The sequence below is a fragment of the Pseudorca crassidens genome, chromosome X, assembly GCF_039906515.1.
Source record: "Pseudorca crassidens isolate mPseCra1 chromosome X, mPseCra1.hap1, whole genome shotgun sequence".
Lineage (NCBI taxonomy): Eukaryota > Metazoa > Chordata > Mammalia > Artiodactyla > Delphinidae > Pseudorca > Pseudorca crassidens.
The window spans coordinates 92,403,093-92,419,480 of NC_090317.1; the positions used below are offsets into that span (position 1 = coordinate 92,403,093).

Sequence of the window (16,388 nt, forward strand, 5' to 3'; positions counted from 1 at the left end):
CCAGACGGCCTGGCCAGGTACGCCGGGACCAGGCGAGGAGCGCAGAAGGCGAGGGCCAGCGGTCCCGCCCGCAGGCTGGAAGGCGACCGGCGACCCCGCTGGGGAGGCGACGGGGCGGGCCCACGGCGCGGCCGGGGGCCGGACAGGTGCGCGGGCGGGGGGCGGTGCTTGGGGATCCTGCGCACTGCGCGTGCCCCTCCCCCAGCGCGGCTCCCGGCGCGGCCCCGGCCCCGGCGCGAGCGGGAGGAGGAGCTGCGGCTTCAGCGGCCACTCGGGCAGGTCGGCGGCGCCACGGGAAGCCGCCGACGGCGCGGGCTGCCTGTCCCAGCGCGCAGGAGGCGCGCGGGCGGCGCTGGGGCCATGGAGCCTGGTGACGCGGCACGCCTCGGCCCGGAGCGGGTGGTTCGGGCGCTGCCACCGCGGCTGCTGCTGCTGCCGCTGCTCCCGCTGCTGCTGGGTCGGGGGCTGCCCGCGGCGGCCTCGGCCTCCTCCTCTGGGGCGGCGGCCGAGGACAGCAGCGCCATGGAGGAGCTCGCCACGGAGAAGGAGGCGGAGGAGAGCCATCGGCAGGACAGCGTGAGCCTGCTCACCTTCATCCTGCTGCTCACGCTCACCATCCTCACCATCTGGCTCTTCAAGCACCGCCGGGTGCGCTTCCTGCACGAGACCGGGCTGGCCATGATCTACGGTGAGCACCCTGCACCCGCGCCCACCGTCCCCGACTCCCCTCGGCCGCCCGGGCTGCTGCGCTCCCCCCCGCCCCCCGTCGTCGCCTTGTGCTCCCCCTTCACTTGCCGACGTGTTTCGTTTCTTTTCCGTTTCCCGCTGCGACGGTCTTGGTTCCCAAGGTCAACTGTCTGCATTTTCGGGCTCCCTATTACCATGAAAGAGAATTCCACTCCATTTCGACGTTTCTTCAAGGGGAACCGGGAAAATGAAAGGCACCGGGGTGGCCTGGTTCTGTCCGATCGGTTCTGTCTCAGCTTTGCCCCCTCTCGCGCCCCCGCCCCAGTTCAGCTCCACAGGGTGTGTGCGGTGGCGGGAGGTGGGTGACCTCCCAGGAACCGCACCGCCCCAGGAAGCAGGCCACCGTGAGGGTGGGGCGAGGACTGAGCGTTCCTCGGCTTGGGTTGCGGCTGACGGGGCTTGGTGGATGCCGCCGCGTCCATGGTCAACCTGGGTGGGCGCCCACTTCTGACATCTGTGTTCCCGGATCTCTTGTGAATAAAGTCGAAGCTTGAAGCACTGTGAAAGGTGAGCGTGGTCCAGGACTTAAGAGTGGTGCACCGCCATGGCGGGCCTAGTCGGGGAGATGGGCACGCCTCCCACTCTTATGTCCAGGTGGGAAGTTTTACCCAGTTACTTGCCTTCTCTAAGCTAAGAGGAGCTTTCCTATTCCTCAGATTGTAAGAAGGACACGACTTCGAAGATACATTTAAGGGTGTATGAAGAGGAAAAGTAGTGGTTTTAATTCTGGAGTCAGCCTTCTTTTGTTGTGAAAGGTGGGCTAATGCCACCATCCTTTTCTGGATTTAATGGCACACGGTGTTTTACATGCACAGTGGTCAGCACAAATCTTCCGTTACTACATGGATGTCAGCCACAATCTGAATCATCCCTCTTCCCCCCGCCATGCCCCCACTCCGCCCCCACCCCCGCCCACCATGACATGACTCCAAACTGGAACCAAGTATTCTCTTTTTGAATTTAATTCAGTGGAGTTAAGGCCCGGGTTGGCATCCTCATGTGAAATAGATGAGCCCACTTCACGACTGTTCTCAGTAGGGAACATTTGACTTCATCACTTATACTGGAGGGATCTCTCCACTCAATTTCCATTCAGGATTCCCTGATAGAGAATGGAAAGCAGACACCTTAATCTTTAATGTGACAATTACCCTTGGCCCTGGGCCTTGCTTCTCATGGTTCTTGACTGTTGACAGCCCAGGCTCATGGCCACCAAGGTTATGAAGTGCTGTCAGGGAGCCCTCTAGTTTTAAAGAGGTAGTGGCCTAAACAGGACTTGAGTTGAAACAGGACCAGATCTAAAACTGAGTTTGGTTATTGCAAATTATAGGTGTGAACACAAACCTGGCCATTCTTTAGCTTTGTGGTTTGTGTCAGTCGGTGACGACTGATGCCCAGGCTGCAGGTAAGCTCGAAGGTTTCCTGAGCAGGTAGCAGAGTGGGGAGTTGAAGCATGTTGTCATTTCAGGCGATTGACTCTGCCATAGTGCAAATGAACGTTGCCTTTATATGTATATAGATAGCCATGAAAATATTTTTATTTTATAGCCCTTAGATCCAATTCATTAAAGTACAGTGTGAAATACTTTTAGAAGGTAGATTTGACAGGCTCATAAATACATGCTCAAGTGCATGGAAATGGGATTTAAAAATGGATTTTCTGAGGAGTACTCCATGTTCTTAGCAGCTCAGTCACCTTTATCATAAAGGCTTGAAAACAACAGTGGAATTTTCCTTTGTGGATATGTACTTTTTAAACTCATCTCAATCTTTTAGTCATTGGGATTGTGCTACCAGTGTACTGTTTCATTTTGTCTTGCGGAAATCTGGTTTAATTGATGATGTTCAGAAAAGGCAACATCCTCTCATAGCATTCTCTGTAATTTTGTTCTGTGTCTTTGGGTTTTTTAATCTTCCTTTGAAATGCATTAAGAAATTTGTTTGTCAATGTGAGATGTCCTAGGTTCTGCCAAATATTAATATTTTGGTGTGGGTTGCCTATAATTGAGAGAAAATATTTCCCTTTTTCTCAGGGATATTTAGTCTACTGTTTCAAGTCTCCCCCGCCCCCAATTCTGAATTCTAATGTCATTTGATAAGCTAACTAGCCAATGTATACTTAGACTATTGGGATAGGGATTCTGATTAAAATTCGGTATGAAAATCTTTGAATACTTATGTGAATGCAGTGCAAATTTCAGGACTTCTCTTTCTTAATAGTAAGAAATCAGATTTCATTTCTTGATATCAATAGAGGAAATGAGTAACTGTCCTGTTGCCTCTGAGTAATAAAGGACAAAAAGATCTAAGGAAATATTTGTTAAGTATCAGCTGTGTGCTGGGTGCCCAACTTAATTTATGGAGGTGACCAATTTAACTTTTAAATGTTGGTAAGTTTTCATGAGTGAAAAGAGTTCAGCTGCGAATTTCAATTCTTTACTTTGAAATTTAAAAAATCTAATTCCTGCCACTTTAAAAATATTTAAGTGGTACTTTGAGAGGGAAGGCTTTAATATTTAAAATAAGTTGTGATATATACATATATGATACAATGTATTAATATATAGTAATGTATTAAAATGTGATAATATATGTATTTGCTGGTGTAGTTGTAAAATATCTCTGGAAGGACATGCAATAGACTAGTACCATTGGTTTCCTTGTGGGGGAGGAACTAGGTGGGTGGGACATAGGGGTGGGAGGGAGACATCACTTTATACCCTTTTGTGCTTTCTTTTTAACTTTGGAAGTGGAATCACCTAATAGCATGTCCATGCCTCCATTCTGTGGCATTGTTGTGGCATTTTAAGATGCTCCTCAAATCACCCAGTTTGATGCCCGCTTCTCCCTATTCAAATCACATTGTTATCAATTTTCTGTGATCTTTCAATTGTTGACTACCCATGAAACTTTTGGAACCCTGTGTTTGGAAGGGAGACAAGACAGGGAAAGGGGAAGCGATTTTCCCTCCTCTTCCTCGCTCCTTTTATCCCACTATCTCCCCAAAAGAGTTGATGTTACTTTAGGAGCGGTGTGTACAGATAGATCCCAAAGAACCTAAGGACAAGAAGAGACATGCTGTGAATGCTTAGCATTTAAATTGAAAGGAATTCCCCTACTCACCAAGGGACAGTTAGAAGCACTCCTCCTCCCTGGCCACTGGTCCAGGCAGCTACAAGGGAAGGTGACCAAAGACTAGACTCTCCAGGGACGTTGAAGGCAGCCCCCAGACCCTGAGATGGGAGCTGCAGGGCAGTGGATAAGGTGCTTGCCTGGCACCAGTCTAACCTGTTTTGTCAGGGCAGGGAGCTCCCAGCTGTCTGGCTCGGTACATGATTGAGTGCCGTCCTGAAGTTACCAAGCCCCGCATGTCTGTGCAGCAGAAACAGCGAGTGTTTGAGGCAGGGAAAGGTGTCATAAACAGACTGTGTCAGTTAATTGTGGTTCTCTCTCGTGTGTACAGTGGTTCCACTTCCCCCATAATGTTTTTGTGACAACTGATATGGGTCCAGAATATCTAACTTTGCCATGCTAGCCCACTGCCTGCTTCTGGCTTCCCCCTCCTCCACGCCTGTCAACTTTCCAAGTACATGTTGGTCAGCCCCTCCAGGTTCTGTGGACGGTGGGCTCATTGTTGTTTTGTTGAAGCTGAATTCCTAAGCACAGGCTGAGGGTGGGTTCAAAGCCAAAGTCTGAAAGAGGAAATATGGCTTTTTGCAGTAGCATGAAATTAACATTTGAGCCTGTGAGCAAACATTTCAGAACCACCCTCTTCCTGGTTAATCCGGAGCCCTTATTTATTTATTTATTTTTAAGAGCCCTTCACTTTGGCCCTAGTTTGGGGAAGCTCTGTATAGTTTCAGTTGGGTACCAGATCCCCTGGGTTCAAATGTTGGCCCTGTTACTTATAAAGCTGTGTAACATTGGGCAAGCTCTCTGAGCCTTAGATTCCTCTTTTCAAAAATGGAGACAATGCCACTCACCTCACAGAATTTTTGTATTATTGTGATATTGTAAAGGTCAAGTGCAGTGTCTGGTACTTACTTGGTAAATATTAGTTCCATTTTCAACTTAGATTTGTGATTCTTTGGCCAGCATTGCTACTTGAGCAGAGACCTGCTGTAATTTTAAAATGCATTAGGATACAGTTAGTGGGAGTGATGAGAATCGTAATTTTTGGTGGGCTATTTGTTAATACTTAGAAAAAAATTTACAGGGTAGCTATTCTACTCTTTTATCCAGCAGTCTCCATTCTTGGACTTTATTTTTCAGAAATACATGCACTAGCATGTTACGTTATATAGATGGCAATATTTGTTGCAGCAGAAACAAGTTGCAATACTCATTAAGAAGGAACTGGTTAAACTACAGCACATTCCCACTAAGGAATACTATGCAGCTGGGAAAAACAGGTGTTTTGAGATGTCCTTTTAGGGCAGCTGCCCACACATAGTTTTGTGGGAAAAAACAAGGCACAGAGCAGTATGTATAGTATCTCATTTATTTTTTTGAAAGTCATATGATGTATATACATAAACATGATGCATATACATTTATATATGATATGTGTGCTCTGGAAGGATGCACAAACTTAGCAGTGGTTATCCTTTGACAGTGGGACCTGTTGTTGGGAGGGAGAGAGGGGAGATGTTACTTTTCCTTTTGTACTCTTCTGAATGGCCTGAAATTTCTATAACACTTACACATTACTTTTGCAATTGAAACATTTAAAAATAAAGCAAACAAAGAATAGATACATGTATATGTATAACTGAATCACTTTGCTGTACACCCAAAACTAACACAACATTGTTAATCAACTATACTCCAATATAAAATAAAAATTAAAAAAATAAAGCAAACACCTTTTTTGTAGCAAAAATGCATTAGAAATAGATTATAAGTTGTGTGGTTCGATAACATTAGTTATTTAAAAATTAGAAATGGAAGTAAAATGTGTCTTAAAATTAGAAAAATGACATTTCCTGAAAGCATTTCTTAGAACCTTTTTGGAATGATGTAATTAGAAATCACCATTTCACAGCTCGCAAGGACAGTTGATTTAGACAAGGATTTTCAGTGAATTCCAGAGCCATAGGTGAGAGGTTGTTGGGGAACATGGTACTTGCATGGTGCCGAGTATCACCCCACAGATTACTTACCTATCACAAAGAAAAGAAGGTACCTTTACAGTGGAGAGGTCTGGCAGTCACCATCTTATACTCAAGTCATCAAATTTATCCTTGGTCCTTGTGGAACTATCTGGTATTATATGCCTCCTGATGTGTTGCAAGAGGAAGCATGCAGCTTTACCTATGTAGTATTCGTCCTCAGAATGTTTCATCTGAATCTAATCGAGGTTTAGGCACATATTCCAGTTTATAGGAAATATAGGGGATAGAGAAATAAGTTATAAAATACCATGTGAAAACGGGCATATCCAAAATATGGGACAGTCTGCAAGACAGTTGGTCCTGGTTTCTTCAAAAAGTCTATGTCAAGGGAAACAGAAAGGCAAGATAAGTGACTGAATTGTGTCCTCTCAAAATTCATATGTTGAAGTCCCAATCCCCAATGTGATGGTCTTTGAAAGTGGGGCCTTTGGGAGGAGATTAGGTTTAGATGGGGTCATGAGGGTGGACTCTCCATGATGGGATCAGTGCCCTCTCTCTTCTGCCATGTGAGGATACAGCAAGAAGGCAGCAACCCACAAGCCAGGAAGAGCATCCTAACCAGACACCAAATCTGCCAGCACCTTGATCTTGGACTTCTCAGCCTCCAGAACTGTGAGAAATACTGTTTAAGCCATCCAGTCTGTGGTATTTTGTTCTAGCAGCCTGAGCAGACTAAGACAGTGTTCTGAGTTAATGGAGACCAAAGAGACATAACCAAATGTAGCACAGGACAGTTGATTGGCTCCTGGTTTATGAAAATGAGCTATAAAAATGTTTGGGGGACAGTTGGGGATATTTGAATGTGGACTTGGTATTAGATGATTAGGAAATTACTGTTATTTTCTTAGGTGTGATAATTAAGGTTATTTATATAGGAGAATGTACTTATTTGGAGATGTAGGCTGAAGTATTTAGGGGTGAAGTGTATGAGTCCTAATGTATGCAACTTTCAAAAAGTTCAGTCGAAAAAAATTCACCACATACGTAGAGGAAAAATATGGCAAAATACTAGCAATTGTTAAATCTAGGTGGTGGATGAAAAGGTGTGCTTTATATTCTGTCAACTTTTTGTCTGTTTTGAAATTTTCATTAAAATAGAAGATTGGGGGAGATGTTAACCTCCCTGTAACTTCTTAGCTGGTAACTTTGTTAACTGTTCTGTCTAAAATGTTGTACAGGTGAGGCTGTCTACAACCCATCTGTTACTCTCATTAAACTCTTTCTGACACTGTGTAACACTGACTTTAGGTTGCATGAGGTGATGTTAGGCTTACGTGACTTAAGAATCAGTAACTTCTTTTTCATTTCAGTTTTTTGGTTTGATTTTTAGGTTCACATGTTTTTTGAAAAACTGCCTCTGTTCCACTTAGAAGAGAGTATATATTAGGAGACTTTTCTCCTTTGGTTAAATCATGCTCCCTCTCTTTTTTTTTTTTTTTTGCGGTACGCGGGCCTCTCACTGTTGTGGCCTCTCCCGTTGCAGAGCACAGGCTCCGGACGCTCAGGCTCAGTGGCCATGGCTCACGGGGCCCAGCCGCTCCGCGGCATGTGGGATCTTCCCAGACCGGGGCACGAACCCGTGTCCCCTGCATCGGCAGGCGGACTCTCAACCACTGCGCCACCAGGGAAGCCCATGATCCCTCTCTTTTAATCAATGTGGATATTTGTATTAGGGTAATGCTAGCTGTTATAATAGACCAACCCCAAATTTCTGGCCTAACCAGAGAAAAGTTCATTTTTTACTCATGTAATGGGCCAGTGCAAGGGTCTGGCAGGTGGCTCTCCATGTGGTGATTCAGGGACCAGGTGTCTTCCATCTTGTGGCTTCCCCATCCCTTGGGGCTTTGGAATCCTCTCCCTCCAGCCAACGAATGAGGCAAGAAAAAGAAGATCATATGGGGAAGGCTTAGACACTAAGCCTGGAAGTGTTGCACATTGCTTCGCAGCTTCTGTTGGACAGAATTTGGTCACGAGGCCACATCTAACTGGAAGGGAGGCAGGGAAATATCGTCTAGTTGGAGTAAGAGGAACAGGTTTGGAAAGCAGCTAGCCAATCTCTGAAGTATTTGATGAGTACTTTGTAATACATAATCCAGAAAAGAGAAGTAGTAGGATTTGCATGCATATTTCTTGTTGTTGTCAGCTGTTGATAAACTAAATTTTGTATTTTAAGTGATCCAGTTTGAAGAGGGCATTCATCTTCAGTTTATGAAGTTGTTTCAATAGACCTATCAGCATTACCTGGGAGCTTGTTAAAAATAGCATGTCTGGCCCCAGACTGACTGAGAATGTCTCAGTGGGGCCCAGAAATCTGTGATTCAATACACTACCAAGGTTTTTTTCTTTTAAATACTGAAGTTTGAAACTCACTGCTATAGAATATTTAAGTTTTCACCCCTTAAATACATTCACTATGTTGCTTGTAATTAAATAAATGAAGGAAAAGAATAGCAGCTGTTTATTGAGCACCTGCTATAATAGTCAAGCACCATATTAAGTATTTTGCATACTTTAAGCCATTTAACCGTCACATCAAATGTATGAAGACCGTATTATTGGCCCCATTCTGCGAGATGAAGAAATTGGAAGTTAGGCTTAGTACCTCATTTGTTTAGAGTCACATGTTTGAGATTGGTAAATGGGGATCTATTAAAGGATGAGATCAATAGGTTGAGGATGTGTTTAGCCAGGATAGAGCAGAACCTGAATCGTGCCCTGATTACCTGGTTTCAGGAGGTCTTTGAGGGAAATCCATGCCCAGAGTATAAAACAAAGCAAAGTGACCCTTTATTATTAGCTGGGACTTTGTCTCCAAACTCCAGTGTACAGCTGCAAGGGGTGAGGCTGGCCAGTTTGGAAGAATCAACTTTCCTATGCTAGATCTGTCTGGGGCCCTTGAATCCAAGTAAAGCCAAGATACCTGCTCATTTGTACCCCAAAGGCCACATTCCAGGTGTTACTCCATTGATATGTGTTATGGACTGAACATTTGTGGCCTCTCAAAAATCGTATGTTGAAGTCCTAACTCCCAGGATGATGATGGTATTGGGACATTTGGCATTTGGGAAGTAATTAGGTCATGAAGGTGGAGCCCTCATGAATGGGATTAGTGCCCTTAAAAAGAGGCCCCAGAGAACTCTCCACCATGTGAGGATACAACGAGAAGTCGCCAGTGTACAACCCAGAAGAGGACTCTCACCAGAACCCGATCATACTGGTACCCTGATCTTGGACTTCAGCCTCCAGAACTGGGAGAAATAAATTTCTCTGGTTTATAGGCTGCACAGTCTATGGTACTTTGTTATAGCAGCCCGAACTAAGACAGTATGACGGAAGTCTCCCAGTGTTATGGAGGAATGTAGTCAAATGGTGATCAGAGTGGCTGCACTAGGCCTTCTCAGGTGGGAGCAGTTGCTTAAAAGTTTTCTCATCTCTAGACATCGCTATCACAGAGGTGGGGAAGCGGGTAGAACTGGGTCTGTCAAGCGCTCGGGTCTCTCTGCTCTTACTGTGCTAGTTGTCACAGGCATATCATAGTCTCCTGGAGAGATTTTCCAAAACACAATACGTGAGAAAGAAGCCTGGTGCAGGCAGGAATATCTCTTTTGTTTGCTCTGTCTCTGCCCCTAGAACAGTGCCTAACCCATAGTAGGTGCTATGGGAATATTTGTTTAATGGATTCTACTTTGTCTAACAAAAAATGAGATGCTGTAATACTGCTTAGCATTAAAGGTCCTTCCTTCAAGTTGTTGTGCCCCGGATTTACACTGAGAGTGAAGTTTCTGAGAAGGAAACCTTTTGTGAAAACATCTGCTTGAATCACAGCGAACTGTTTAAGAAAGGAGAATGAAGGGATAGGTGAGTATGTGTTTGCAGAAAATTGTATATTTAGCTAATAAGCCACATGGTGGGTTTTTCTTTCTTTTTTTATTGTGGTAAAATATATATAACATAAAATGTCATTTAAATTATTTTAACTGTATAATTCACTAGCATTAATAACATTCATAAAATTGTGTGACCATCACCACTATTTCCAAAATTTTTTCATCACCCCAAATAGAAACCTTGTACTCATTAAATAATAATGCCCCATTCCTCCCTCACCCTAGCCCCTGATAACCTTTAATCTACTTTCTGTCTCTATGAATTTGCTTATTCTAGAGATTTCATATAAGTGTATTCATACAATATTTTATCTGTTTCACTTAAAATAATATTTTCAAGGTTCATCCATGTTGTAGCAGGTACATGAACTTCATTCCTTTCTGTGGCTGAATAGTATCCCATTGTATATATACGCTACATTTTGTGTATCCATCCATCAGTTCAGGGACACTTGGGTTGTTTCCACCTTTTGGCTATTGGTGGTATAATACTGCTATGAACATTTGCATACAAGTGTCTGTTTGAGTTTCTATTTTCAGTTCTTTTGAGTATATACCTAGAAGTGGAATTCCTGGGTCGTAGGGTAAGTCTGTGTTTAAATTTTTGAGGAACCACTGAACTGTTTTCCAAAGTGGCTGCAGTATTTTACATTCCCACCACAATGCACAAGGGTTCCAATATCGCCACATCCTTTCCTACTTATTTTCTGTTTGTTTTTTTAATAGTCACCCTAGTAGTTGTGAAGTGGTAGTTTATTATGGGTTTGATTGATGCTTCCCTAACGACTAATAATGTTGAGCATCTTTTCATGTGCTCGTTGGCTATTTGTATATCTTCTTTGGAGAAATGTTCATTCAAGCCTCTGTCTATTTTAAAAATTTGATTATTTTTTGTTGTTGAGTTGTAGTTCTCTACATATTCTGGATATTATTCTCTTATCAGATACATGATTTGTAAATATTTTCTCCTATCCATTGGGTTACCTTTTCACTCTACGATAGTGTCCTTTGATGCGCAAAAGTTTTAATTTTGATGAAGTTCAATTTATCTATTTTTTCTTTTGTTCCTTGTGCTTTTGGTATCATATTCATTGCAAAATCCAGTGCCATGAAGCTTTCCTCCTATATTTTCTTCCAAGAGTTTTATAGTTTTAGCTTTTATTTATTTATTTTGGCCATACCACGCGGCTTACAAGATCTTAGTTCCCCGACCAGGGATCAAACCTGGCCCTGGCAGTGAAAGCACCGAGCCCTAACCACTGGACAGCCAGGGAATTCCCTGTTTTAGCTTTTAAATTTAGATCTTTGATCTGTTTTTAGTTAATTTTTATATATGGTGTTATTTTCTTAATTTCCTTTTTGGATTGTTCATTACTAATATATAGAAGTATGACTGCTTTTTTTTTGGTATTGATTTTATATCCTGCAGCTTTGTTGAATTTGTTTATTATCTCTAACAGTGTGTGTGTGTGTGTGTGTGTGTGTGTGTGTGTGTGTGTGTGTGTCTATTCTTTAGGGTTTTATGTGTGTAAGATCATGTCATCTGCCAATGGAGATAGTTTTACTTCTTCCTTTCCAATTTGGATGCCTTTTATTTCCCTTTCTCGCCCAATTGCTCTGGTTAGAACATCCAGTACTATGTTGAATAGAAGTGGTGAAAGCAGTCATCTTTGTCTTGTTCTTGATTTTAGGGGAAAAGGTTTCAGTCTTTCATCATTGAGTATGACGTTAGATGTGTTTTTTTCACATATGACCTTTATCATATTGAAAATTCCTTTTTATTTCTAGTTTATTGGGTGTTTTATAATGAAAAGGTGTTAGATTTGTCAAATGCTTTTTCTGCATCAGTTGAGGTGATGATGTGGGTTTTTCCCTTCATTCTATTAATATGGTATATTACATTGATTGACTTTCATATATTGAGCCACCTTTGCATTCCTGGGATAAATTACATTGGGTCATGGTGTATAATTCTTTTAATATGCTGCTGAATTCTGTTTGCTAGTATTCTGTTGAGGATTTTTGCATCTATATTCGTAGGGACTGTTGGTCTGTAGCTGTCCTTGTCATGTGTTTGTCTGGCTTTGGTATCAGGGTAATGCTGGCCTCCTAGAGTCAGGAAATGTTCACTCTTTTTCAACTTTTGGGAAGTATGAGAAGGATTGGTATTAGTTTTTCTTTAAATGTTTGGTAAAATTCAACAGTGAAGCCATGTGGTTCCGAGCTTTTCTTTTGGGGGAGGTTTTTGATTATTGATTCAATCTCCTTGTCATAGATCTATTCAGATTTTCTGTTTCTTTTTGAGTCAGTTTTTGACAGTTTGTGTCTTTCTAGGAATGTGTTCATTTCCTCCTGAGGGGATCAACAGTATATTTGAGCAGGCAGAAGAAAGAAGTAGCAGTTTAGGTTTATACTCAACAAATCTTTTCTTATCACTCTTCTCCATATCTACCTCTGTAACACATTTTAGGTAAAGACACGTTGACCTCAAATTATCTTAGGTTATTAAAACAGTTGATTCACAGATTACTTTGTGTTGAGTGTAGAACTAACTAGGTGTAGCAGAGACTCCAGTTACCTCCCAATATCCATTCTCCCTTTCATCTTTCTAATGGAACCCTGATTTTTAGCTCAGCATATTTGTGTGTAATGAAAGCACTGCATTTCCTGGCCTCTCTTGCAGTTAGGTATGGTCATATGACCAAGTTCTGGCTTAAAGACTGGAAGAAGTGTTGTTTGGGGTTAGTGCAAAGTGTCCTTAAAAGGAAGGGAGCATGCCCTTCTTCTGCCATGACTTCTGTCATCTTGAATGTGGATGTTATGGCTAGATCTCCAGCAGCCATGTTGGATCAAGAGGTAACCTTGGGAATGGAAGGCATTTCTGGCAATACAGTTAGATGGAGCTGAGGTCTCTGATAGCATAGAGCTGCCATGCCAGGCTTGGACTACATACTTTTGGACTCCTTGTAAGTGAGAGAGAAATGGGTCTTTGTTATTTGCTGCTGAACCTAATTGTAACATTTACACCAGGCTCTGAGTTCCACTTGGAACTCGGGTGTCACATATGAGGCTCCTTCAAGGGCCTAATGCAGATGTTCAAGACTACAGTGGATATGGCACTGCTTAGGATTCTAGGAGAGGCTAAAGAGTAGGCAGTACAGATCCAAAAAAAAGGTTTGAGGAAAGGGTTAAGATTTAAAGTACCACTTATATTTTGGAACTGTTTTGGGCATTTGACGATCACCCACACATTTGGTGATTTGCTAGAAAGACTCATGGGATTTAGGGACATTTGTAGTCACCACTATGGTTTGTTACAGCGAAAGGATACACAGCAGGATCAGCAAGGGAAAAAGACATAATGGGTGGAGTCTGGAAGAGTCTAGATGTGGGCTTCCAAAGGGCTGGGGTTTCACAGAACAAGCTGCTTCCTCCAGCAATTAAATACAGCAGTGCCTGCACAGTGTTTCTGCCTAGGGAAGCTTGCTCAAGACTCGGAGTTTTTTTTTTTTTTAATTGGGGACTGATTAGGTACTGTTACTGAAATTTCTGATTCCCAGAAGAAAGCAGGTGTTCTCTGTGAATTACATTTGCAGAAACTATCCAGCAAGGCTTGTATGGCCATATTCAGCATTCCAGGCACATAAAACAACCTTATCAATTAGTAGCATAGGGGATATTTTACAGGCCAAGTTCCCAGGAGCTATTGCACGGATCAGTCATACAAGCAGGGCCTCCTAGAAATAGCAACATCAGGCCTATTATGTTAACTTTTTCCTGTGTTATCAATTGACTGTTAGCTTTTTGGGTTCCTGGGGGTTCTTTGGTTTCAAGACACTTTTTTGGTTTTTTGGCCGTGCCTCACAGCATGTAGGATCTTAGTTTCCTGACCAGGAATCAAACCCGTGCCCCCTGCACTGGAAGTGCGGAGTCTTAATCACTGGACCACCAGGGAAGTCCCACTTTTATTTTAAAAATCATTACTTTTTTAGATTTATTAATTTTATTTAAAAAATTTTCATAAGTAATATTGACTTTTGACGTACAGTTTTATGAATTTTACAATATATATAGATATGTATAGCCATCACCACAATTGAGGTGAATATTAGTTCCTTCACCCTAAAAAACCCATGTTACCACCCTACTCTGACAACCACTGATCTGTTCTCCATCACTCTTGTTTTGTCTTTTCAAATGTCAACATAAATGGAATCTTTCAGTATGTAACCTTCTGGGATTAGCTTTTTTACTCAGCATAAGGCCTTTGAGATTTATCCATGTTGTTGCATGTGTCTATAATTAGTTTATTTTTATTGCTTCCATTTTATGGATATACCATAGTTTATTTGTTTGCAAGTTGAGGGACATTTAGGTTGTTTCCAGTTTTTTTGTGATTATGAATACAGCTACTATAAATATTAGCATACAGGTTTTTGTGTGAATATAAGTTTCCATTTTTCTATGGTAAATACCCAGGAGTGGGATTGATGGGTCATAGGTAAGCATATGTTTAACTTTATAAGGAAACTGCCAAACTGTTTTCTGGAGTAGCTGTACGTTCCAACTAGCAATGTGTAAGCGTTCCAGTTGCTCCACATTCTCTTCAGCACTTAGTATTGTTAGTATTTTTAATTTTAGCCATTCTAATAAATGTGTAGTGGTATCTCATCGTGGTTTTAATTTGCATTTCCCTGATGCTGAACATCTTTTCATCTGCTTATTTGCCATTCACATATTCTTTTTGGTGAAGTGACTGTTCAAGTCTTTTGCCCATTTTCTAATTGTATTGTTTTCTTTGAATTTTTGAGAGTTTTTTTATATATTCTGGAATCAAGTTTTTTGTTGGATATGTAATATGAAATACATATATATTTGAGGGGGGGGGGCCATGCCACGCAGCTTGCAGGATCTTAGTTCCCTGACCAGGGATTGAACCCGGGCCCTTGGTAGTGAAAGTGCAGAGTTCTAACCACTGGACTACCAGGGAATTCCCTCAATTGCCCATATCTGTATGGATGTTTTTCTGGACTTTCTCCTGTGTTCCACTGATACCTGTGTCTAGCTTTGTGCCAGTTCCATACTGTCTTGCTTGCTGCAGCTCTGTAGTACATCTTAAAATTGGGTAGTGTGAGTCCTCCAATTTTATTCTTTTACAAAATTGTTTTACCTCTATATTCTTAATGATTTCCTATGTAGATCTATCCATTATTCACCACAATTTTAGGGCATTTTTATCACTCCCCCCGCAAAGGAACCCTGTATCCATAATCCTTTCAGGTTATTCTTTCCCCTCATATGCATATGTTGATCTCTTCTGAATACCTGAGGTAGAGACCCCCTGTGGATCTCCAGGATTCTTTCTCTGTTTAGGTCTCCTTTCTGGTGCTCAGTCCTGGGAACCTTAGCTGCTTTTGTATCCAGAATCCCAGCTTTTTCAGTTTCAGGAGTTGGCTAGACTTTGTCTCTGTTTCCCCTCCCTGTTTTGTGGCTTGGAAACGCTCTTAAGGCAGTAAGCTGGAGCAATCAAGGGCTTACCTCATTTCCCCGCATCTCTCAGGGATCACTTTTCTTCATTGCCTGATGTCCAGTGCCTTGAAAACCATTATTTCATGTATTTATGTTTGTGTTTGTTTCAGGCATGAAGATAATTCCAGTCCCTCTTTCTCTTTCTTGTCTGGAAGTGGAAGCCTTAATTCCATGAAGGAGTTTTGATCTTTCTTTTTTGTCATGGTAACCCCCATACAGACTCTTTTTGTTTTATTTTTCTTGAACTGTGGACTTCATGTGTGTGTCTGTGTTTTTATGCAGTTATGCATTTTTATGTACACATAGACACACATTTAAAACAAGCCTACCGTGGATGATCTTATTCTAGTCTAGGAATCTGTTGGCTACTGTACATTTTTGCTGTTGAGAGAACTGGGGAAGGAAACAATTGCATTCATTAACAGAGTAGGCTATGAATGGGCCAGAGTGATTCTCTTCAGTGACATGAATGAGAGAATTGTCTCTTTTCAATGGCAGTGTTGTGCAGAGTGTTTATGATGGCACTGGAGAGAGACACAGACAAGATGGTAATACTGTAGTGTTGCCTGAAAGAAAAATGCACGACGTGAAAGTTGTGAGTTAAGTTTTATTCGGGGACTTTAGCCTGAGAGACAGCCTCTCAGATAGCTCTGAGGAACTGCTCCTAAGAGGTAATGGAGGAGCTAGAATATGTATGAACTGGTGGGCGACAGCAGTGGCTAATGGCTTGATCCTTGCAGAATTGGAATGGCAGGCAACATTTTTTTTTCTTTGCAGTAGTGATTTTTATTCATTGTGGGGAAATCTGGTAAAGAGTGAAGCTCTGATGTGGCAGATGAAGTCCCAATCCCAGTCCACTCAGGAAAAAAGAGGCAAGTAGTACAGTAGGAGACAACTGTGAACCAAGGCATTGGAAGAGCTGAGAAGCCAACCAGCGTGCATTGAAGCGACCTAGAGATAAGGAACAGCAGGAAGCCACTGTCACCCCAGGGGCGGACATAGGGAGAAGGTGGTGTTACCAGAGCCCGGGAGTGAGGTCGCCTGAGATACC

The 16,388-nt window shown here is 42.4% G+C and overlaps 1 protein-coding gene across 3 annotated transcripts in view; it reads left to right on the forward strand.

Annotated features, from left to right (window-relative positions):
* Positions 1-240: 240 nt before the first annotated feature.
* The window catches only part of SLC9A7 (solute carrier family 9 member A7), a 156,078-nt gene continuing 139,930 nt past the window's right edge, over positions 241-16,388 (forward strand). For 2 of the 3 annotated variants that reach the window (XM_067722816.1, XM_067722815.1), the window contains exon 1: positions 241-688. In XM_067722816.1, the coding sequence (XP_067578917.1) occupies positions 361-688 (328 nt within the window). In that variant the 5' untranslated portion in view covers positions 241-360. The remainder of the gene's footprint in view (positions 689-16,388) is intronic. The other variant, XM_067722817.1, reaches the window with a different exon arrangement.